Source organism: Rhineura floridana, chromosome 2, assembly GCF_030035675.1.
Source record: "Rhineura floridana isolate rRhiFlo1 chromosome 2, rRhiFlo1.hap2, whole genome shotgun sequence".
In the NCBI taxonomy this organism is placed as follows: Eukaryota; Metazoa; Chordata; class Lepidosauria; order Squamata; family Rhineuridae; genus Rhineura; species Rhineura floridana.
In genome coordinates this window covers 218,739,842-218,765,486 of record NC_084481.1, presented here as the reverse complement: position 1 = coordinate 218,765,486, position 25,645 = coordinate 218,739,842, and the positions used below count along the sequence as shown (strand labels likewise).

The 25,645-nt window shown below is 43.3% G+C and overlaps 1 protein-coding gene and 1 pseudogene across 3 annotated transcripts in view; one reads left to right on the top strand and one right to left on the bottom strand.

The window, feature by feature from the left end:
* TRMT61A (tRNA methyltransferase 61A) overlaps positions 1 to 23,083 on the bottom strand; it is a 73,715-nt gene extending 50,632 nt beyond the window's left edge. The window contains exons 1-2 of one of the 3 annotated variants that reach the window (XM_061612249.1): positions 22,941 to 23,083; positions 16,598 to 16,962 (exon numbers count right to left, since the gene is read on the bottom strand). In XM_061612249.1, the coding sequence (XP_061468233.1) occupies positions 16,598 to 16,962; positions 22,941 to 22,963 (388 nt within the window). In that variant the 5' untranslated portion in view covers positions 22,964 to 23,083. Of the gene's footprint in view, positions 1 to 16,597; positions 16,963 to 22,862 lie in introns of all 3 variants that reach the window. The other 2 variants (XM_061612251.1, XM_061612250.1) reach the window with 2 other exon arrangements.
* Positions 6,945 to 7,063, top strand: LOC133378520 (5S ribosomal RNA; annotated as a pseudogene).
* Positions 23,084 to 25,645: the final 2,562 nt, after the last annotated feature.

The window sequence follows — 25,645 nt, the reverse complement described above, 5'->3', positions numbered from 1 at the left end:
AGATGGTTTAAGCCAGAAGTCATCAGCCTTTTTGGACCAGTGGACACATTTCAAATTTTGACAGAGTGCTGTGGGTGCCAGTCACAAAATGGCTGCCATGGAATGCATGGCATAACATAAAATTGGAGAGCAGTTATGGTAAAGCTTTTCCTATAATTATATTTCTATACGAGAAAAGACTTAACCTGTTGAAAGGGTACCTGCACATTTGGCTTCATAACTTCCTTTCTCGGAGAGCTAGAGATTTCCTGGATTTTTTAATGAAAGCTCAGAGTCTGAGACCTCTGCTAGGGGCACCAATGAAGGGGGAGCCCATGAACACTGAGTTGGTGACCCCCAGTTTCACCAAGTCTTACATGTATCTGTGACGTCAAAGTCCATTTTTGATTATCCGTTAGGGAACTCAGAGAGACAAAGCCCTAAAAGAACAGAATGTCTAAATTTGCTTTTTTAAAAAAGGCTTTGCTAGTGTACAAAGCCATGGAAGAAACTTCACAAAGAAAAAAAAGTGAGGCAAACACAAGTTGCAGTCTTTGAAACCTCCCTAACAATTGGCTCTAAGAGGGGAGCTCTCAGGCTTCATTTTACTGAAATAAGCTCTCCACCATCAACGCTGGCTAAGCTGCTGCTGCATTACGGAATGTCAATGAACATTCCAGCTTCTGAGAGTATATTTAAAAAGCTGTTAGCATGCTAAGTATAGGAGGAACCAGTGGGGTGCAGAGGGGTGGAGCAGATCTATCAAAATGGTGGTCAACTGTTAGAATCTGAATGTGTGAAAAGGGTATGCATGTGTGAGTGGTGTGCGCATGTGCGGGTATTGTAAATAGGGATGTGATTGTACATGGGAAACAGACACAGAGAAGATATGACAAACAAAAAGTCTACACATTTTTGTGAGTCCCTAAGGATTATATAACTTAGAAAACCAGCAACTAGGTAAAGCCAAAAAGAATACTGTCCATTAACATAATGTGCTACATGTCAAAAACAGCCTGGAAAAGTAGTACTGCAGAATCTCTCACCCTCCAAGTCCAAATACACCTGCTGGAGCAAAAATGTCCCCTTGTATTGTTAATACCAAATATTTAAAATAATGAGTGACAGAGACCAATCAGTCATGAGATGGCCTTTGTTACTGTAGGATTTGAAAACATAACCCATTTGGTTTTTAAAAAAATTAGCACTATGTGGTGACACACTGGTCTTTCCAGTTCTTTGTATTCATGAGGACTAGAAACTTTACACAAAGACAAAAAGAAAAACAACAAAAGGCTGAACTTCTCAAGCTTCATGTGGAGCATGGGAAAAGTCTGGAAGCCACATGAAAGCATTTGAGGCTGTGTGTCGCCTATATGCCCTACTGTTCCAACCCGGTAATTGCTATGTGGAGAATGCAGAATATACCCCATAATAGTTCTTCTACTCGGCCACTAATGTTCTTTTTTGGCAGACGTTTTCAGACAACTCTTCATCCAAGTTCTACTATTATTCTTGCCAACGTTCCCATTGTTATGAGAACAAAACTTTTGAAGTGCACAACCATGTACAAATTAGTATTCCTGAAAAGGCACCAGAGATAACGAGGCTTAGCATGAGTGCTACCCATAGTCAGCCAAGTCTGTCTAACTTAACATTGTCCTGCATGTCCAATCAAACTAGGCTGCTGTTACACAGTTATGGCCTACTTCAAGCTCTAATTTATTTGGGTGTCCCGCACACCAATCGGAGGCTTTTGCCTTGCCTCTCTTTCATTCCTGGAATCCACGAGACCGAGGTGGTTCAGAACTGCTTCTGAGGTTCATTCAGTCGCTTGTTCATATGAGAAAAGCAGATGCTGCCTGGATAAGGATTTGAACAGTTCTCTGGCTGCTTTCACACTGCACTTTATTCTGGTATTCTGATGATTTCTTATCTGGAAATTTGTGCATTATATTTGATCTTTCACACGATGTACAAGTTAGTTCTGGAATTCTAGTGTAAATTTAGTGCAAATTTTCATGATAAATGATACCAGAAATAATCCATTTGCAAGCTTGGGAACCCAGAAAGCCATGGGAGTTTTTCACTAGCTGTGGCCGCTCATGTGACAGGCATCCCAGTATGCAGTGTGTTCCCACCTTTTAGGTGCATCTTTTTTTCCTGATGAAACTTGTACCAGTATCCGGCGCAGGCGTGGGTAGCAACAGCATTTCCCACATACTTCCCTGTGTGGCATATCTCTCTCTCTCTCTCTCTCAGATGCTAAAGGGAGAGGGATTGTATGGTGACTGGACGAGATCTTAGACCTCTTACCCAGTGGGGAACTACTGTGCACATGCATATAACAGGTGAGGGACTAAAACAAGATGTTGTTCATTGCAGCCCCGTGAAAGACATTTGCGCGAAGTGCCGGTAAATCGGCTGAAAAACCTACCGTTCCATAACGCAACAGGTACTGCAGTGTGAAAGAAATTTTAGAAACTGAGACAGAAGTGCTACTATTTTAATCGATTAAACTAATGCAACAAGCCCCATGTTGCAAGCAGCCTCTGTCTCCAATATAATTATACAAAAACAACATTTGCACACAGTACCAGCACCATGCACACAACAATTTGGGTCGTGTCCATTAAAGTCATCCTGTTTGCGCGAGGACTTCTGCTTGTGTAACAGATTTCCCTCCCTCTCCCAATGTGCCCCTGTGCTACCCCCCCCCCCCGGAATCCTCAGAACAGATTTGGCAGGCAAACAAGTGGAGCAGAGGGAGGGGAAGTTTTGTTGCGCAAGCAGGAAAACTTCCCCAAAGTGGATGACTTCAATGGATGCAACTTTTTCTTTCTTTGATTCCATTTATGAATCACTTCCCATAAACTATCTCAAACTTCACGGTAAAAACATCAACAATAAACACAATTCCATACGTAAAACCAGTTCGGTATATATAGACAATTAAAAACAGTTCCACATATAAATCCAATACAGATACTGATTTGGGCTAAAGATCTCCACTTTTAAAGACTTGTTGAAAAAGAAATGTCTTCAAGAGGCTCCAGAAAGTCAATAGAGGACAGCGTCTGTCTGACGTGTAACAGGAGAGAGTTCCAAACACTTTATTAAGCATTAAGAGAGCAGATCCCTGCCCCTAGGAGTTTACAGTCTAAAATTCAACCTATGGAAGACAACAGAGCAAGGAGAGCGAGAAAGGGACAAATCCGGGTTGGTCTTAGCACTAGGCAGAGTTCACACAGTTCTCAGAGTGGTTTACCAGTCAATCTCTCCTCCCAGGGAATTCTGGGAATTGTAGCTCTGCGAGGCGAATAGGGGTCTCCTAACAACTCTCAGCACCCTTAACAAACTACCCTTCCCAGGATTCTTTGGGAGAAGCCATGACCGTTTAAAGTGGACTAACACTACTTTAAATGCATAGTGCAGAAGGGGCCCTTAAGTCCTTTTTAAAATGAATTTTCCCAGCACTGCATCTGAGGGCAGCAGGCTAGCTTAGAGGGTGCTAGCTTAGGCCCCATAGCACACACAGCTCAGTCCTCCAGCTCCATGCCATTGTCCTCTGACTCCCCTCTCCAGCATCTGCCAGCTGAGACAGGCACCTCATTCTGCCAGTCCTAGACACTGCCAATCAGAGCAGATGGGCCAGATAAACAAATAGTCTGATCCAGTATAAAGGAACTTCCTATGTTCCTTGAACAGAGGGTGGAGGAGAGAAAGGTTTATTCCTAAAAGCTCAAGTTAACAGTTAATTTTATTGTACATACTTCAGCTTCCTTAGGTTACCTTTTTCCCTGAATGCCAATTGCTGGGAATCACAAATGGGAAAAGTGCTGCCGCGTTCAGGTCCTGCTTTCAGACTTCCCAGAAGCATCTGGTTGGCCACTACAGCATGCTGGACTAGATGGGCCTTTGGCCTGATCCAACAGGGCTCTTCTTATGTTCTTAGTCCACCACTGAGCAGTGCAGCAGAGTAAGTCTGTGCATTCCTAAGCATTTGCATGTGTGCATATTAATTTGGGGATAAATGCAGGAGCATTGACCCAACAGCCTTTCCAATAACAGGCACCAATGTGTAACATAGAATAAAAAGAGGTGAACATAAAAGCATATACCAAGGCAGACCATTGGTCCATCTGGCTCAGTGTTGTCCACACTGACTAGCAGCGGCTCTCTAGGATTTCAGGCTGGGGACATTCCCCGCCCTACCTGGAGATGCCAGGGGCTGAACCTGGACCCTCTGGCATGCAAAGCAGATGCTCTGCCACTCAGCTATGGCCCTTCTGTGCAATTAATTCTGAGCTATGGCCCTTCTGTGCAATTAATTCTCTTCCATGATTTCTGCAGAGCTGAACCCTGCCACTGCCTTGAACTTCCAGGCCTTCTGCAATTATACCCAGATTACTATGCTTTGCACATACCAGTGTATCCATCAACACTCCCATTCCCAAACAAATGGTATATAGGCACCAAACAAGATGCTGCCAATGCAGTGAAAGTGAGGCTCAAATTCCAAAGCCAATTCCCTTAGTCCTGCCATCGACATACCAGATACATTTCCTAAAACTGCAAGAACATCCAGCCCCTTCCTGATTAAAGTCTCTTTTTAAAAGGACGCCCGCCCTTTCGCTCAGATAGAACCCATTAATCATGTATGTGCTCAGTGAACAAATGAGAGCAAAATCTAGGTTACTTCACACTGTTGTTAATAAGAGCTGCCTTCCGCTGCCTCAGTTGCCGCTTTAGGAACCAGCCATGCATACCAATGCCATCAGCAGACCGCACGCTGCGGACCCACCTATTCCCACAGTCTGTGTTTACAAGCTGCTCTGCTGCAGCAAGGCAGATTTAATATTGAGCAGTTCTACATGCAAATTACATTATCGTATCTTAGCATCATGACTCATCCTCCACCAGGGGTTGGAGGGACTGCACCTGCCTACAGCCACAGCCGCTCTAAGGCCTGTATCCAGAGCAGTGAGTTGGCTGCTTGCTTCCAGGAACTGCAAGGGGTAACTCACCATCCGTCATAGGCAGAAGCAAGTCTACCTGCTGAGCAACACACACTTTAGAGATCTACTACTTGAGAGAGGATTGACTTTTGGGAAGGATATCAGGCTCTTAGAGAGTCTTGCGACACCACTTAAGAGAGTTTTTTGATTAAGGGCTATATCCAGTGTTCTGTTAGCTCAGGGGCTGTTGCGCTAGTGGACAGGTTGGTTTTAACAGGGGAGCTGTGCAACAGAGGAATCCAGTGCAACAGTCGGGCTGGTGGAAACTTCATAACCAGCAACCTGCATATGCATTCTCTCGCATAACAATGTTCTGCTGGCACAAAACATTTCTCCAGTGGAACAAGTATACCACTAAACGACTTTGACCTACACTGGATACTAGAGGAAGGCAATGGTAAAGCACCTCTGAATACCTCTTACCATGAAAGCCCTATGGATATATCCAGAAAGATTCATAGGGTTGCCATAAGTTGTAATTGACTTGAAGGCATATAACAACAACACTGGATACAACCTCAAGCATCTGTAAATCTTTTGAAAATGTAAACATCGGGGCTTTGCAGGGACCAACGATCAGCTTATCATCACTATCTGCAAAGCCGGTGCCTCTGCAAGCACTGACAATTACAGTCAGTCCCTGCAAAGCCCTGTGCCTCTGCCTACAAGGTTTCATTTCAAACCCTGCAGGCAACACCCACCTGTCAAAGTTGGCCCATGAGAGTGGGTGAAGTAAGGATCTGGCTCACTGGTTGAATCCAGTTCCCCACCCTGTTCTAAAATAAATATGACTATCCAAAGATCTGTAGTTAACTTGATTTTCTGCTGCTTCTGTTTGCCTCCTTTCCTTCCATATATATATATCATTAACCCTGCACTTTTATTTTTATTCTTTGTCATGATGGACCTTAGTTAAGTGAACTGGTTTCTTCCCATCCCTTGGGCCTCTCTCTCTTGCACTTTTTCTTTCTTTCAAAATTGCCTGTGCCTTTTCAATTGCTTTTATCTTATTCTTTTATATTCTATTATCTTTAGCTGGAAATACCCCCCCAATCTTATTTCAACCCCCTTGTCCTGCTGCATTCTTTGTGTGTGGGGAGTCAAACTGACAGTTCTCTGTTAATAAACTGACCATTCCTTTTCCCTCCCTGTCCTTTTTTCCTTTTGCGTCATGTCTATTAGCTTGCAGGGGTTTAGGAAGGGATTGTCTTGTTTTAATTGTTCCCCATGATTTTTCAGCTTCAGATGGATTCTCTGGCTTAAGTCTTGGCAGACCAGGGCAGTGGATGTTGGTCTTTTCTTCCTCCCCACCAGGACTGTGGAGTCGTGGAGTCGGAAGCAATTTTGGGTGGAGTTGGAGTCGGTAGAAATGTACCGACTCCGACTTCGAAATAAATTTTGATTGACAAATTTTTTAAAATATAAATTCTAAATGTCAAAGAAGCTTCCCATGAAGTCAGCTGTAGTTGAGCATTTCACCATAACTCAAGATGGAAAACATTTTGTGTGTCAGTGTATGACACAGGACCCAGATGAAGAAAAATGCTGTGATGCCAAGATCAGCGCATATTCAGGCAGCAATAAAAATGCTCCTATGAGAGCTTCCAATTTAAAAAGATATTTACAGCCCTTTCCAGGGCTGTGGAGTTGGAAACAATTTTGGGTGGAGTCGGAGTCGGACAGTAGAAAAATAGAGGAGTCGGAGTCGGAGTCGAAGGTTTAGCGTACCGACTCCACAGCCCTGCTCCCCTCACTAATCCCCCCCTTTTAGTTTCATTCTGCACATCTCTTCTCTCCTTTAAATATATTTGCCTGCCATTTACCCCTCCCCCAGCCCAAATTCTCATTTTCTTCTGAACATGTATCTTGGTTTCTTTGTCTTTTCTCTGGCAGTCATTGTCATAGGTGCCATCAATATTTATTTTTGATCTTGCTATTCATAAAATCGCCAATGGCCATACTACCCTGAACGCGCCCGATCTCATCTGATCTTGGAAGCTAAGCAGAGTCAGGCCTGGTTAGCACTTGGATGGGAGACTGCCTGGGAATATTGGATGCCATAGGCTTACAGGAAGGCAATAATAAACCACCTCTGAATACGTCTTACCATGAAAACCCTATGAATATATCCAAAAAGATTCATAGGGTTGCCACAAGTCGTAATCAACTTGAAGGCATATAACAACAATTCATAAAATAATAGAATAGTAGAGTTGGAGTAAGGCCATTGAGTCCAATGCAGGAATCCAAATGCTCAATGCAGGAATCCAAATTAGGGTATACCTGACAGGTGGCTGTCCAGCTGCTTCTTGACTGCCTCCAGTGTTAGAGAGCCCACCACATCCCTAGGTAATTGACTCCATTGTCATACCACTCTAACAGTTAGAAAGTCTTTCCTGATGTTCATTCAAAATCTGTCTTCCTGTAACTTGAGCCCATTAGTCTGTGTCCTGCACTCTGGGATGATCAAGAAGTGATCCTGGACCTCCTCTGTGTGACAACCTTTCAAGTACTTAAGGAGTGCGATCGTAACTCCCCTTGGTCTTCAATAAAAATGTTGAACAGCACTGGGCCCAGGACCGAGCCCTGCAATACCCCGCTCATTACCTTCCCCCCCATTTGCAAAGGAACCACTGATAAGCACTTTTTGAGTATGATCCTGTAGCCAACTATGGATCCACTTGATAGTTGTTCCATCCAGCCCACATTTAGCTAGCTTGCTAATGCAGAATCAATTTGTAATGAGCTTTAATTAAATCATATCCTATTTCTTAAAAAAATACATGCTTTTAATGGTTCTGTCTGCCATTTCCAGTGCTTTGCAAAGGCTATTCATGCTGCAATTAACAGCCAAAGCACACATTCTTTCACCTACAGTTCACCATTTTAATAAATTTTTAACAAGCATACTATTAAGACAATTTGTCACCTATTCACAATCCACACTTGAATTGCTTGGGAGCTGTGAGTGGTTCAAAAGTCATGATTTAGGCTGCAATCCTATATACACTTACCAAGGAGTAAATCCCTTTGAACTTACTGGAATTTACAGATATGTGTAGGATTGCACTGTTTAGTCTCCCATGCAACACAGGGCCAAGGATCAAAAGTAAGGGGGTAAAAGGAGCACAAATTGAGAGGTGGATCCAGAGGTGCCATTTTGTGATAAGAAGACCTCTTCTGGGCACAAAAGGCCTTTTTCTGACCTAGCAACAGAACCTTGCAAAAGAAAAGAGAACTGAGGTATGCTTCCATTTACGCAAGGCAGTCAGCAATCTTCTGCCCAAGATCTCCCCATGCATACTAGCACAAGATATTGCACAATCTTTTCCACAAGGTCTCAAGGTGCACACTAGCACAAAGATGTCACACAATTTCTTCCACGAGATCTCAAGGTGCCTGCTAGCACAAAAATGTTGTACAACCTCTTGCACAAGATTTCAAGATGGGCGTCAGAGCGAGGTTTTGCACAATCTTCTGCACACTGTCACACATGTCTTCTGCTGGCTCTTACACAACAACTCATGGAACAGCGCCACTGCCAGACATTTTCCCACTAGCACATTTCTGGATCCATCCATGACACTTATGGCCACCTCAAGATTTGCAAAGGGCTTACCTTAAAACTCTGGCCAGCACAAAATGCCAGCACAATAGTTTGCCAGTGCAAGATGACAGCAACATGTCCTTCAGCTATAATTTGGCATCCACTATGTATGCAAAAATGTTACGAGCATTCCATACATCCTACTGAAAATGTGTAACTGAGTTACTTCCCACAGGGCTTGTGTGTGTCCCTGTATTTCCAATGTAGTCCTTTTCACTAAGCAAGCTGCTGGCCTCCGCTCGGCAATATGTACTGTTGAGCAATTTAAAACTTAAAAGCAGCAACCTAAAACAAGTTGGAGCAACACGTTCACCTCACCTGTCAGTAAATAAATGTAAATGTCCTGCCTTCAAGTCGATTTTGACTTATGTCGACCCTATGAATAAGGTTTTCTTGAGGCTGAGAGGCAGTGACTGGCCCAAGGTCACCCAGTGAGCTTCATGGCTGTGTGGGGATTCGAACCCTGGTCTCCCAGGTCGTAGTCCAACACCTTAACCACTACGCCACACTGGCTGTCCAACTTGATGGGCAGGATTTTTAATCGTATTGTCATCAAGTCTTTTTTTTTTTAAGTGGTTCACCTGCCAGTAAACCACTTTAAAAAACCAAACATGAAATCTGCAAGACTTGATGGCGATATGATTAAAAATCCTGCCCGTCATGTTAGCAATTAATTTCCAAGCATTAAGCCAAATCCAACGCCCTGAGTTCCTTGTACAAGCATACAAATTTGCGACCTTTCTTCATTCCAACTGGCACAAATGTGAACACTCCCCTTTGCCATTGGTCTAGCCAAAGGATGGGAAACCTGTGGCCCTGAAGACATTGCTGGACTACAACTCACATCATCCCTGACCACTGGCCATGCTGGTTTGGGGCTGATGGGAGTTGGGAGTCCAGCAATAGGTTTCCCACCTAGTAAGTACTTGGGTCAGTAAAGAAGTTTGTCAGAAAGGGATGGGGGATGGTTGACCAAGGCCCCAGCCTCTGGTCCCAAACTGGATGACCACAAGCAATTCCCAGTGCTGCAGGTGCCTTTCTTTATACATCCCAGGTGGCCAAACGACAGAAGCAGGATGGCTCCATAGGGTTTCCAGTTGCTAGTCTTTAGCCTAGCATTTTACAATCTATTACAGAAACACGAAATGCAAGCAACCAGGAAGCCTTGTAGATCATCCTTCCTCAACCAGGCGCACATCAGATGTTGTTGGATGACAACTCCTATTATTGCCAACCATTGGCTATGCTGGCTGGGGCTGATGGGCAACAACTGGGGGGGGGCACCAGGTTGGAGGAAGGTTATGGTTATTATTTATTAGATTTGTTAGTCACTTGTTACCCTGAAAGTGTCCAAGCGACTTACAACATTGTTTAAAACAAAAATAAATATATTGTACAATAAGAAAAGCAAAACAGCAACCACAGCCCCCATAAAGCCACAGGAACCTTCGGCAACACACTAACAACAAACAGTTTCATCCTAGTCTATCTAAAGCCTAGGAAAAAACTAACCCCTTGCCCAAAAGGAAGGACGCAATACTTCCAAACACTCACCCACCAGCCAACATAGAGAATCCAGAAAGCAAGGTCACAATAAATCAGACCAAAAGTGCTCTGGCTGGTCATTACACTTCCCATGATGATTGTCGCCAGTATGGTGAGCTTACAACCACTGGCTTCCTTATTTAGCAAAAATTTACCATACGAGTTGGTGATATGAGATCAACCCAGCAAGGGTTGAATCCGGACTCACATAAAACGTTCCACTGTCTTTCAACTTCTTTTGCCTTTATCTCAGTTTTGTCATTGCAAACCTCAGTAGGGAGGAGGATGGGGGAGTAAACTAGAGTTAGTTGGCTCAACCTGTCATTGGCTCTGGTTCCACTTACTGTTGGCACCCCTGCCTTCCACCATATCAGTTCCAATTGGCACCAGCCACCACTGGTAAGTCTACAAAAGTTACTGGCTCTCACAGACAAAATGATTAGCCTGTACCTATCTTAGGCTTTCATGATGCATGGACAACTTGAAAGGAAAGAAAGAAAACAAAATTCACAGGTGCTTCCCTGCTTGGTCACCTGAACAGGATTCAACTGCCACAGGGCTACCAGGTGAGTGCCTATTTACAAGCTCAACTGTATTATCTAGTGTAATTCTCTGTACTACTGAAGCTACCATCTTGAATTTTCCAATCCTAGGCTTCATTCACACTATACATTGAAAGGACTATGACATTTAAACAGTCATGGCTTGCCACAAAGAATCCTGGGAACTGGAGTTTGCTAAGGGTGCTGAGAGTTAGGAGAGCCCTATTCCCCTCACAGAGTTACAATTCCTAGAGTAGTTCAACAATCAATCCCTCTTCCCAGAGAACTCTGGGAATTGTAGCTCTGTGAGGGGAACAGAGCTCTCCTAACTACTCTCAGCAACCTTAACAAGCTACCATTCCCAGGATTCTTTGGGGCAAGCCATGACCATTAAAGTGCTATAGTAGTGCCTTACACATATAGTGTGGATGTGACCCTAATCTTGCCTGGAAAGGCTAATTAGATTGAAGCATGACCAAAACTTTCTAGTGATTTCAGCTCACAGAGCTCAGCACGTCAATTCAATCCTTGGAACTATTTACCAGCAATCCACATTTCCCACATAGGAGGAGGAGAAACATCCTGCTGAATAAGGAAACAGGATGACAGATGGCATTTTAGCAGTCCAAGAAAGACACGGTCATGCCCAGACGCCTGCCAAAAAATTTATACAATCATAACAATATTGCTTTCACTCAAGAGCCACAAGCATTCGCTTGTCTTCCAACATCATGGGGTAAGACAATAGCACAGAACACCAGCGCATCAGACAGCAAGAGTGTGGACAGCAACAGCATGGAGAGGGGGGGTTCTCAGTAGCCACCCTCCCCTTTGTGGAATTCCCTCCCTTAGTAGGCCTGCCAGAGACCAACCCCGAGCACCTTTAAGGCCCACCTGTTTACGCAGGCCTTTAGGGCTCAAGATCAAATAGCAACAGAATAGCAACATTTCAACGAAATTAGTTTAAATGTTATTCTGTTCTACTGTATGCATTTGTGTGTTTAGCTTTATGGCCCACGCCTCCCGAGTCTGGGAGACCAGGAAGGCTATTAAATGCATACACAGACCAGCTTATGCACAGCTATTTATTGATTCCACACCTTGGACACCAACTTTTATGTTGTTTTGGCATCAGGCAAAGGCCACATCTGATCCCTGCATTGCACACATGCAGGTATCCTTCAGCTCGCATTAGCCCTTTCACCCACTGATACGGCTGAAAAGATGAACAACTTAACCCATCTAGCACAGGGCTTTCCTGGGATGGAGGGCAGCTATTTCCAGTTACTAACTGAACCTTCCCACAATTTTACTGTGCACCATAGCATTGAAGGGGAAAATTCTTGGGCGGAGGGGAAAGATTTAAGGTGTGCATCTCAAATCACATAGATCAAGACAGCAACACACTGTATTCCAAGCTAAACAGGAGGAAATACACTCATAAAGCAGGTGCTGTGTGTGATGTTCCCCCCAAAATGAAAAGCCCCCTTCAAAGGATAAGGAGGCATGTGTGGAGAGCTGATTGGATTGCATTCAGTATATTAATGCAATAAAACATGGGGGTCAAAGAGGAAATAAACAGCATTTATGGCTTTTGGTTTGGGGTGACTGGGGTTTTTTTTAGAGGATGCTATGGAAATAATCTCCCTCTAGGATGCATACCTGAACATGGTGAGGGGGTTTGAGAGTGTTGAAGAAGCTGACAGCAAAGCTGTTAGGAGTCTAGGCCAAGAGGCTAGACTGCTAACAGGGTCAACCAAGGCAGAATGGCCAAAGCTGAGACACCAGACTCAGATGCATCCAGACACAGAGAAAGGCAATAGTAAACCACCTCTGAATACCTCTTACCAGGAAAACCCTATGAACAGAGTATCCAAAATGCAACATGAGATAGTGCTGGAAGATGAGACCCCCAGGTCAGAAGGCACCCACCAAGCTACTGGGGAAGAACAAAGGATGAGTAGCGCTGTGACTAATGACACGGCTGGGTCAAAGTCGAAAGGAAGCCCAGAGGCTGACGCGCACAGATGCGAAAGGAGAGTCTGGAGTTGTATGACGTACACAATAGGAACATGGAATGTGAGAAGCATGAACCAGGGAAAGTTAGAAATTGTCAAGAAAGAAACGGTAACATATCAACATTACAATACTTGGTGTGAGTGAATTAAAATGGATGGGAACGGGACACTTTCTGTCAAGCAACTACAAAATATTTTATGCAAGAAATGATAAATTATGAAGAAACGGGGTTGCTTTAATAGTGAGAAGTGATGCAGCAAAAGCAATTAGGAGATACAATGCAAGGTCTGAGTGAGTGGTATCAGTGAAATTTAACAAAAACCTATTAATATAACCATCATCCAAGTCTATGCTCCAATGGCAAACACAGAAGAAGAGGAATTGGAGAGATTTTGCACAGAAGTACAGGAAGAAATTGATCACAAACCAAAACAAGATGTGCTGATAATCATGGCGGACTGGAATGCAAAAGTAGGGAACAGAGAACTAGAAATTGTGGGGAAATGGGTTAGGAGATAGAAATGAAGCAGGAGAAAGACCTATTCAATTCTGTGAAGCCAATAATTTGTTTCTTGCAAACACATTTTTTTGAGCAACCAAAAAGATGACTGTACACATGGAAATCACCAAATGGTCAATATAGGAATCAAATTGATTATATAATTGGTAGCAGAAGATGGAGAAGTTGCATACTTTCTGTGAAAACAAGAACAGGAGCAGACTGCGATACAGATAATGAACTGGTAATATCGAAAATCAGAGAAAAGTTAAAGAACAACAAGCAATCATAATGTCAAAATACAATTTAAATAACATCCCAGAACAACATAAAGATCAAATAAGGAACAGACTTGAGGCTTTAAACTTAGTTGACAGAGAACCAGAAGATCTATGGAGTGAAGTCAGAGACATTATCAGGGAAGAATGCAAAAAGACAATTCCTCCAGTTAAAAAGAGAGAAAGACCTCAATGGATGACTGATAAAACTCTTAAAATGATTAAAGAGAGAAGGAAAGCAAAAGGAAACAGAAACACGGTTAGAACCCTAAATGCAACAATACAGCAACTAGTATGTAGGGACAAAGAACTATTACAACAATTATTGTATAGAAATAAGAGAGGATAATAAAAAAGGTAGAACAAGAGCCCTTGATCAAGAGATCAACAGGGGAATACATTGACTGACTGAGATAAAATAAAAGGAAGATGGAAGCAATACACTGAAGAACTCTATAAAAGAGATGCAAGGATGACAGATTCAGTCATGGAGAAACCGTATGATGAAGAACCAGAATTTTTAGAATGTGAGGTGGAAGCTGCTCTTTAAATACTTGGAAGGAACAAATCACCAGGAACAGATGGCATATCAATAGAGTTGCTACAAGTTACTGCGACTGAATCTGTCCTAATTTTGACAAAAATTTGTCAAAAATATGGAAAATAAAGCAACATCCTACCGACTGGAACCGTTAGATATACATCCCAATTCCAAAGAAAGGTGATACCAGGGAATGCAATAATTATCCAGCTATTGCCTTAATATCCCATGCAACTAAATACTCAAGATTCTACAACAAAGGTTCTTACCATATATGAAGCAAGAAATCCCAGATGTCCAAGATGGATTTAGAAACGGAAGAGGTACCAGAGATCATATTGCAAACATACATTGGATAATGGAACAGACCAAGGAATTTCAGAAGAAAGTCACCCTGTGCTTTATAGATTACAGCAAAGCCTTTGATTGTGTAGATCATTAGAAACTATGGAATGCTTTAAAAGAAATGGGGCGGCCAAGCATCTGATTGTCCTGATGCGCAACCTATACTCTGGACAACAGGCTACTGTAAGGACAGAATATGGAAAAAGCAATTGGTTCCCCATCAGAAAGGGTGTGAGACAGGTGTATTTTTATCACCCTATTACAGGAATACCCCGCATTAAGGTACGCAATGGGTCCAGAGCAAGTACGTAAACCGAAAATGTACTTAAAATGAAGCACTACCTTTTTTCACTTGCGCCGCCACTGTGCCACCTCTCCTTCACATGGAGCCTCAAAGCCCCACGCTAAAGCCTCTCCTGCTGCACTGCCACGCCTCTCAGATGATCGCGATCACGCCTCCCAGCTGATTCGCGGTTGCGTCTCTTTCCACCCCCCACCGAAAGAACAGGCCACAACCAAAGGTTAAGTGTCCGTTCTTGCGAAGTGAAGTATGTAAACAGTATTGTAAGTATGTCCGTACTCGCGAGTGTCCATCAAGTGAAGGTCCGTATAGTGGGGTATTCCTGTAGAAGCTAAAATGATGAAACTGAGGTTATCATACTTTGGACACATAATGAGAAGACATGATTCACTAGAAAAGACAATAATGCTGGGAAAAACAGAAGGGAGTAGAAAAAGAGGAAGTCCAAGCAAGAGATGTGTTGATTCCATAAAATAAGCCACAGACCTGAACTTACAAGATCTGAACAGATGCTATTGGAGGTCGCTGATTCATAGGGTCGCCATAAGTCGTAATTGATTTGAAGGCATATAACAAGAACAAAAAATTGTTTAATCTATACGCAGAACATATCGTACAGAAAGTGGGATTGGACCAAGAAGGAGGAGGTGTGAAAATAGGGGGGAGAAATATCAATAATTTAAGATATGCAGACGATACCATATTACTAGCAGAAACCAGTAATGATTTGTGACAAATGCTGATGAAAGTTAAAGAGGAAAGCACAAAAGCAGGATTACAGCTGAACGTCAAAAAACTAAAGTAATGACAACAGAAGATTCCTGTAACGTTAACGTTGACAATGAGGACATTGAACCTGTAAAGGATTATCAATACCTTGGCACAGTCATTAACCAAAATGGAGATAATAGTCAAGAAATCAGAAGAAGGCTAGGACTGGAGAGGGTGCCTATGACAGAAGTAGAAAAGGTCCTCAAAGATGTATCACTGAACACTAAAGTCAGGATCATTCAGACCACGGTATTCCCGATCTCTATGTATGGATGTGAAAGTTGGACAGTGAAAAAAGAAGATAAGAGAAAAATCAACTCGTTTGAAATGTGTGGTGTTGGAGGACAGCTTTGTGGATACCATGGACTGTGAAAAAGCAAACAATTGGGGGTTAGAACAAATTAAACCAGAACTATCACTAGAAGCTGAAATGATAAAACTGAGGTTATCATACTTTGGACACATCATGAGAAGACATGATTCACTAGAAAAGACAATAATGCTGGGAAAAACAGAAGGAAGTAGAAAAAGAGGAAGGCCAAACAAGAGATGGATTGATTCCATCAAGGAAGCCACAGACCTGAACTTACAAGATCTGAACAGGGTGGTTTATAATAGATGCTATTGGAGGTCGCTGATTCATAGGGTCGCCATAAGTTGTAATCGACTTGAAGGCACATAACACACACATAAGGAAATAATAATACTAATAATAATAGTTCTTGGTTTTGTTATTATTATTATTTTAAGATTATGGTATAGAAACATCACCATCATCCAGATTTATAGGCTGCTTCATAGTGTAAACCTATCCAAGTGATGTACAAGATAAAGACATGATAAAAGACAAAAACACAAGTTTTAAAAACAATAAAATAATTTCAACAAACTCCAAAAACAATTAAACCATCTTTACAAATTCAAAGAACACTAAAACAATTTCTTCAGATATACTATTGTTCCATAAATGACTGGGTCACACCGTCATTAGTAATAATGATAACGATAATACCCAAGAGTCTTTCTAATTATTATTATTATCATCATCATCATCATTATTACCCGCCCTTTGCCCAAAGGTCCCAAGGCAAGTTACAACAATTTTAAAACACAGCTTCCCATCATTATATGCCATGGAACAAGAATCGTTACCTGATTCACACACAACAGACCCTGGCTTCAGTTCAAGCATCATTGTGATGAGAGAGATGTCAGTCGAATACAGGATTTGCGTTCGGTGGGGGAGGTTCAGAGTCCACAACTCTGGGGTTGGGTGAAGAATATACACCCAGCCACCTTTGCTGCAGGTCACCTTGGAGCCATACTGTTTGCCTATGAGGTCAGTGGAGTGCCTAATGACGCCATACTTAGTCTGAGTTTTACCACCATGCTGCACCTTCACTGGAAACATAGACTCGTGGCCCAAGAAGACGATAGCCGTGTCCCCTTCTTTTATTGTCTCTCCATAGTTAATAAAACTCATCACGGCGATCTTGCAGTCAGCAGGTTCGTTACAGCTAAGGAAGAAGGAAACGCACATCAGAATCTAACTGCCCATTTCCCCTTTCGTCCCCTTAAGCCTGCCATACCTGCCCTGAATATTTACTTGGTGCCACCTCTCCCCCACCCTTCAAATCCCTTCTTGTGCTTTAACTCTTTAGGCCTCATCCTCAGCTGCAGGACTGGGGAACTTGTGGCCCTCCAGTTGTTGGACTACAATTCCCATCATCCATAAGAGTCTCACGTCTTCAGACAAAAAGATCCACCTAGTCCTGCATTCCTGCAGTGGTTATGCAGATGCCTATGGAAAGCACATAAGCAGGACATCAACACAGTATTTAGTCGCCTACTTACTTGCTTTTGTCCCATCTTTCTTCCATCAGGGAACCCAACCTGGCATCCATACAGCTCCCAGAAGGCCTCCCATCCAGGAACTAACCAGACCCAGACCTGCTTAGCTTCAGGAAGGTCCTTGCGCCATAAGAACATAGGAAGCTGCCTTACACCAAGTCAGACTATTGGTCCATATAGCTCAGGATTGTCTACACAGAATTGGCAACAGCTCTCCCGGGTTTCAGGTAGGGCTCTCCCGCAGCCCTTCTTGGACATGCCAGAGATTCAACCTGGGACCTTCTGCATGCAAAGCAGATGCTCTACCACTGAGCTGCAGGCCTTCAGACCATTCCCACAGCCCTCTCCCTGACCATTGGCCATACTAGCTGTGGCTGATGGGCATTTGAGTCCAACAACATTTGGAGGGCCACAGGTCCCAAGTCATGATCTCAGGGCAGTGGATACAGCACACTTGTTGAAGCTAAGCAGGTCTGAGCCTGCTCAATGCCTGCATGGGGGACCACACTGGAACCCCATGTGCATCACCTTGAACTCCACAAAGGAAAAACAGTGGGAAATAAATAGAATAAAGAGCAACTGCATTTGCTCACATTACCTTACAATTCTCCTTTCCCTTTATTGTCCCCTCCCCATTAGACTAGAACTTTCTGGTGGCAAGAACATCTGCAACATAAATTAATGCTTTTAACATAAAGCATCACCTGCACAGATGGCACAATAATAGGAACAAGAAATGGAATCTGTAATGCTGCAATATATTATCTTCTCCTAAGATGACGGTGCCAGTCAGCCAGCCATGCCCTCCTCTAGCAGGTCATTCCATTCCACCACCCTTTTCCATTTTTCTTTCCAACTGACAGTCAATATCCTGTGCCGTTTCCCAGTTGTTTAGCCATAACATTTGGATGACCCAAGTGGTATTTGGTGGCACAGAGCTGTTCAAATCTCAGTTCTTTACCTGTTCCTTGTCACTGTGACAAGACCACAGCCTAAACTAGAGCAGCTTGTAGCAGACTGTCTACTGGTGATGTGGCTAGATAATCTGGGATAGTCCAAAAGCTATTTCAGGTTGCAGATCTAATTAAAACTCAGTTCCTCTTCTTTGCAGCTGCGATTCCAATATGAGGAATGGACAGCGTTCTCACAGGCAAGCAATCTTGGACAATCAAGCCTGCACAAAACACACTTTGCCCAATTTATTACTCTGGGAAATAGAAGATAACAGATTCCTAGGCTCAGAGTTAAGTGGGAAATGTCAAACTTTCCCCAGAAGACCAGAGATCTGAAAAAGATGGGCCACAGCAGGCAGCTCTCTTCCTACAGGGATATGAGGCTTTAAGGAGGCAGGGTATAAATAAAGTACCACACATATCCTTTGCGGATTAGATGGACTGAGGAGTTTCTTCTCAAGACATACACAAAAACTGGACAGGTAAGCATTCTAAGTACTAAAGGATTTATACGAGTAGTGGCTTACACAGGCTTAACAAAAGACCTCACTGCAAAAGAGGGTTCCGACCTGCAGCATTCCATGCGCCAAATGACAGTGCTTAAAATTCTAAAATATATTTATTATTATTTATACTGGGCCTGCCTAGATGTTGAAGCCTAGGGCAATGGCTCCCAAACTTTTCCCCCCACGGACAACTCGAAATTTCCTGAGGGCCTTGGCGAACCACTTAACAATTTTTCTACCTGCTGTAACAATGCAGATGTGCTGCCCTAGCTGCTCTATGATTTTTAACTGTGTTTTTACAGACACTCCACGAATCCCCGAATGAAGCTCATGGAACACCGGTGGTCCAAGAACGGCAGCTTGGGAACCTCTGACCCAGAACACAAGAAGAGCCCAGCTGGGTCAGACCAAAGGCCCGTCCAGTCCAGCATCCTGTTCTCACAGCAGCCAACCAGATGTCTATGGGAGTACCACATCGCTCTTTCCACTAGTCCTCCCCAGAAACTGGTATTCGGAGGCATATCACCTCTGATATTAGATGTAGGACACAGGCATCATGACCAGTAGCCATTGACAGCCTTATCCTCCATGAATTTGTCTAACTCCCTTTTAAAAACTGCCCAACCTTGACAGGCATCCTGTGATATAGCTCATTCCACTGTTTCACTATGTGCTTTGTGAAGAAGCACTTCTTTCTATCCACTTTTTCCAAGCCTTGCATAATTTTATACACCTCTGTCATACCCTCCTTTTCTCCAAACTAAAAAGGCCCAGATGTTGTAATCTTTCCTCATACAGCAATTGATCCAGCCCCTTAATCGTTTCCGAATGCCTGTTCTGCTGCAAAATAGCTATTGACTAGACTCTATGCTTCCCCTGTTAACAGCACTTTATTATAAGATGTTTTAATCTCAGAGAATTTAACTAAATCATATCCTATATCTTAAAGAGTTATTCACTTTTAATGGTTCTGTCTGCCACTGCCAGTGCTTTGCAAAGGTTATTCATAAAGCACACATTATTTCATCTACAGTCCACTGTTTTGATTTTTTTTAACAAGCGGTCTATTGAGACAATTTTTCATCTACTCACGATCCACACTTGAATTGCTTGGAGACCATGGGCTGTTTAAAAGTCATGATTTAGGCTGCAATCCTACGTGCACTTACCAGGGAGCAAGTCCCTTTCAACCCACTGGAATTTGCTTCTGAGTAGACATGCAAGGGATCGCACTATTTAGTCACCTACACATATAACTTTATGCACCTCTATCATGACCCCTTTCTCTCCAAACAAAAAAAACCCAAATGGTGTAACCTTTCCTCATCAGGGGAATGGCATAATTTTGGATGCCCTTTTTTGTATCTCTTCCAGCAACCTGATCTGCACACAGCATTTCAAGTACAGTCACACCATAGATTTGTATAACATTATGGTATAATAATGACAGAACCCTTTCCGAGCAATCCCCAACATAGAATTGGCCTTTTTTCACAGCTGCCACTACTGGGTGGGCATTTTCATTGAGATATCCACCACAATCTCTCCTGATCAGTCATCTGACTCTGTTCAGACCCACATAGTGTATATGTGAAGTTAGGGATTTTTTTGCCCCAGTGTTCATTACTTTACATTTGCTAACATTAAACAGCATTTGGCATTTTAATGCCCATCCAACGCAGACATCATGACACCTACTCCAAAATGTGTGTGTGTGGGGGGGGCTGATGAAGTTAGTTACTCAGTACTGAGGAAAAACCCTTTGCGCTCCCTGCATCATTAACTGCCTTGGTTGCCCTGCTTAATGACATCTGTGGGGAGAGAGATGGGGGAGTGTAACATTGGAGACGTTCAAGAGGCAGCTGGGCAGCCACCTGGCAGATATGCTGTAAGTTAGATTCCTGCATCAAGAAGGGGGTTGGACTAGATGGCCTCATAGGACCTTCCCAACTCTACTATTCTATGGTCCTGTTCGTTCTCCTTGATCTCTCAGTGGCTTTTGATACTGTTGACCAGAGTATTCTTTTGGACCGTCTCAGGGAGATGGTGATTGGAGTCCTCATGTTCAGGAGATGGGGAGGCACTCCCTTTGCAGGAGAAGGTCAACAGCCAGGGAGTATTCCTGGACCCAATATTGTCACTGGAAGCTCAGGTGGCCTCAGTGGCTAGGAATGGTTTTTCCCAGCTCCGGCTGGTTTGCCAGCTTCAGACCCTTTTAGATAGAGATGACTTAGCCACAGTACTCCATGCTCTGGTAACTTCCAGATTGGATGGTTGCAATGTGCTGTCTGAGGGGCTGGCCTTGAAGATGGCTCAGAAACTTCAACTGGTCCAGAATGCAGCAGCTGTATTACTGGCTGGGGTTCCCTTTAGATCTCATATAACCCCTTTTTATAACAGCTGCATTGGTTGCCAGTTTGTTTTCAGGCCCAATTTAAGGTGCTCATACTAGGGGTGAGTTAGGTCCCAAATATCTGAAAGACTGCCTCCTTTCCTGCAGACCCTCACGGGTATTGAGATCAAATGGGCTCTTTGGTAATTCCACCACCCTCAAAAGCTCGAGGAGTGGTGGCCGGGGAGAGGGTATTCTCTGTGGTGGCCCCTAAGTTGTGGAACTTCCTCCCCACTGAGGTGTGTCTGGCAACTTCAGTGTACAGTTCTAGGCTAATACTGAAGACACACCACTTTATCCTAGCCTTTGACATCTGAGACATATTTTTAGGACCCACCCTATTTTTTGTACATCTGCAAACATTGGGGCTCCCCCAAGCCTGTTGATACCTCTCTCTCATGTGTGGATGAGGCACTTTGGACAACCAAAGGATAGGCACTTGGAGAATGAGCTTACTATTAGCATACAAGATGACCTCAAGGCCAAACTGAGAAGAACAGGCTCAGAAAAGCATTCTGAAAACTAAACCCTCAAAACATTATTGTGTATTCCGTTCTAACCCAATAATGCTAGATTATGGTCACTGTAAATCTAATCTTTGCCTCATAAAGAGGGGGAAGCTATCCTTTTTTCACCGTATGTTCCCAATGCACACACTATTAGAAAGTAATTGACAGCCAAGTGCAGTTAATTCTGAAACGCTAATTAAGTGCTGTAATCCTGCCCTCTGATTTGATTAACTCCCATTTTCTATTTACAAGCTAATGGGAATTTAAAGAGAGACAAAAAAAATACACAGAAGGACAAGATGTCTAACAGGTGGCAAGAAGGCATCTTTTGCCTTGTATAGCTAAGAGTGTAACGGTCTGATACTTGCAAAACTATGCAAACTGTGCTGTAAACAAAAGAGAGAGAAAGGGCAGGCTGGTGTGTCTTCTTCAGTTGTGCTGAACTCAACTCCCCGCCCCATCTCTTCTTATGCCTTGGGTGTTTTGCTCCTTCGTGTGTTTGCATGCTGAGTGTGTATGTGAGTTTAGTTAAGATTAGGTTTATGTAGCTAATTCCCTTACACGTACTGTTACTGAGCTATCCCCATTGTTGTCAATAGATATGTATTGGTACTGAGCAATTCCCCATTTTAGTATTAAATGTGTAGATTTTGATTCTCTGTGTATATGCTCAATAAATATCCCCATGTTTAAGATCTGTATGAGAGTAAGTTATTGGGTAAATTTGCCAAGATGCACTATTACCAATGTCTAAATATCCTAATTCACAAGACTTGTAGAATGTGTGAATGTGAAACACGTGTCTACAGGGGAGTCTTGATAACACCACTGCAACAAAAATAAATAAATAAATAATACAACAGGGTCCTCCAATGCTGTTGATTTACCATTCCCATCACTCCTGACCAGCGACCACGCTGGCTGAGACTGCTGGGGGTCCAGTAACAACATCTTCTAGAGGGACCCAAGTTCCCCATCCCCCAACTACATCAAGTTGATTATAACACTTGTTAGGAAGAAGCTAATGCTCCCCCCCTTTACATCGCCTCTGTGGGTACCCTAAACTAGCTTACTCGGGAGGGAAGTCCCACTTTCTCCAAAGGGGCTCACTCCTGGGTAAGCGTACATAAGACTGCACTCTTACTCCGCGTTTTGCTTTTATTCCCCCCCGCCTCCTTTATCATCTCAGGATATTTATAACCTCACCCTTTCTTTGCCAGGTTCCCACGTGCGCGAAAAGGATGAAGGAAGGCGCAGAGGATCAGAGCAGATAAACAACCTCACCGATCCAGGCACGTGGTTTTCATCTTTCATTTCCCTTCCTCCCGTCGCAGGCTGCTGACGCTCCGCTCCCCCGCCCTCACTGGCTCTGCGCCAGAGAAAAAGCTTGCTGGTTTGAATGCAGCCGGAGTCACTTCTTTCACCACCACCACCTCCTCCTCCTCCTCTTCCTCTTGCGGGGGCGCAGTTTCACTCCTCCCCCTCCATCCCTGCGGAATGTATAACTGGGGTGCTGCATCCCTGCCATGTGGAAACTAGGAGGGAATGCGCTCCTCTTTCTGGGTGGATCTCCTGCAGGCAATTAAGAAGATGCTTTTTTCATAGCAGTTGACGCTTGTTATTATTGTATTTCAATGTTTTTATTCTATGGTGGAGTTTTTTTTAACATGTAATAAACCACTTTGATATTTTTAAGAAATAGCGGTATATAAATATGATTATTACTCTGTACTGGCGAGAACTGTCACAAACAAGCCCTGCCAACAGTATATTTATGGGACAAATTACTTGACTAGTTTAGGGGCAAGCAGCGTGCTGGCTGCTTGTGCAGTCAGAAAAAAAGCTTAGAATAAACCTTGTAGGCAGGGCTGTGAAGTTGGTATGCCAGACCTTCAACTCAGACTCCTCTATTTTTCTACTGTCCGACTCCAACTCCAGCTCCAACTCCTTCATAAATGGCAAATGTATATTAACTAGTAATAACAAATTTACTGTAGTAAAATGGTAGCACAAGGCATTTCATCACCACCATGTGAATCCAGAGCTTGGAAAAGTTACTTTTTTAAACTACAACTCCCATCAGCCCCAGGGATTGGGCTCGTGGGAGTTGTAGTTTTTCTGCCAAACGGGATGAAACGTTTTTGCACACATTTAAGCTGGCTCTGCACTACAGTCATTCAGCTGAAACCTGACTCTGTTTACATTCTGTGTTACAGTCTTATGTCTGCAGCCTTATGCACACTTTCATGAAAGTAAGGCTGTTATCCTGTGCGCATTGATTGCTGTATCGTTAGGTAGTTCTTGTGTGTAAAATACATATGGTGGACTGCCCTGGAAATGCCCAATGAAAGGCATCACATAAATGCAATAAATAAATATCTGTGCGTAAGTGACCAAATAAGTCCAGTGGTATTTTGTTGTGTATTTTAGGTTATGTATTGTTTATCTATTTTAATTTTTTTTGGTCTGTTTTTATTGTGTATGATTTTATTGTGAGCTGCCTTGAGTGCCCTGTTTTAGGGTAGAAGGGCAAGATAGAAATATTCTAAATAATACCAAAGAATCTGGTAGTTTCCTCTTTTGAATGTAGTGGAACGTACTTCTGAGTAAATAAAGGGCAAGACCCATCCTGTAGCTCAGTAGCAGGGCATCTGCTTGGTATGTAGAAGGTCCCAGGTTCAATCCCCAGCATTTCCACACTGCTTTGGAGGGCACCAGGTTGGGGAACGCTGCTGTGGGGTAAGCCATACGTCCCTGACTTTACCATCCTCTAGTGCTGTTCTGGAGTACTCTGTTTTTTCTGTCTAACATGTGAAAACTGTTCTGGGGGTTCCAGAGAGGGTTCTGGGGGTTCTTGAGAGAGAACCTTGTCTGAAATCCAGAGAGCAGCTGCCAGTCAGTGCAGCAGACAATACTAAACTAACCGGACTAACAGTCTGACTCATTATAAGGCAGCTTCCTATGTTGCTGTCATACTCAGAGTAGACCCACTGAAACTTGAGTAACTGAATATGATATGGTGGATATTACCATTAGTGTTGGGTTGCACATCACTGTTCGATATAAGCAATAAACAATAAAATACAATATTTATATTAGTGTTTTTGACCAAATTGACCATTATTAAGTTTCTTGCAATGCAATCCCAAGCATGGTGCACTTTGTTCAATGGGGCTTGATACCTAGTACTTAATAATATTACTTCATATTTGTGTAGCACTTCCAAGTGTTAAAAGTGCTCCACAAGCATTATCAAGTTCTAATCCTTACAGCGACCCTGTAAGGCAGCAGCACGGAGTCTTTTTCAGACTGAGGGCTGCATTTCCTTCTGGGTAACTTTCCAGGGGCCACAGGCCAGTAATGGGTGGCAAAAGTGGGTGGAGCAACAAATGTAAATGTCATCTTGGGACAGTAGGCTAGTTTTGCACATGTGCGTGTGGGTGCACACACACGCCTGTCTATTCTACATCCACGCAAGCCAGAAGCATGGTCATAGTTCAAGGACACATCCAAGCCACAAAAAACACTCAAGTCAGATGCAAAGTAGGGCCAGTGGCGGGTATGGCTGCAGAAGAGGCAGAGGTGTAGGCTGGAGAGAGTCCCAAGGGCCAGATAGAAAGGTGCAGAGGGCAGTGTCCGATCTCCCAGGCCTGAGGTTCTCCATCCCTGCTATAAGATCTATCAGCATTATTATCCCCCAGATGGCAGAGGGGGGTGCCGGTCTGAGGCTGAGAGAGAATGGCTTGGCTAAGACCACCTAGCTTTTGTTCAGTCTCCTACAGCACCGTCCCATGCATGCCTACTCAGAAGCAAGTCCCAGAGTTCAGTCGTGTTTACTTCCAGGTTTAAGACTGCAGCCTGTAGAATGCAATCCTAACTCTGTTTACCTGGGAGTGAGCATGGTTAGGATTGCTGTGTTAGTTACTATGGTGCAACAGCTCCCTAGTAAGTGTGTTTAGGATTTATGCTGCCTTATGGCTGAGAAACAA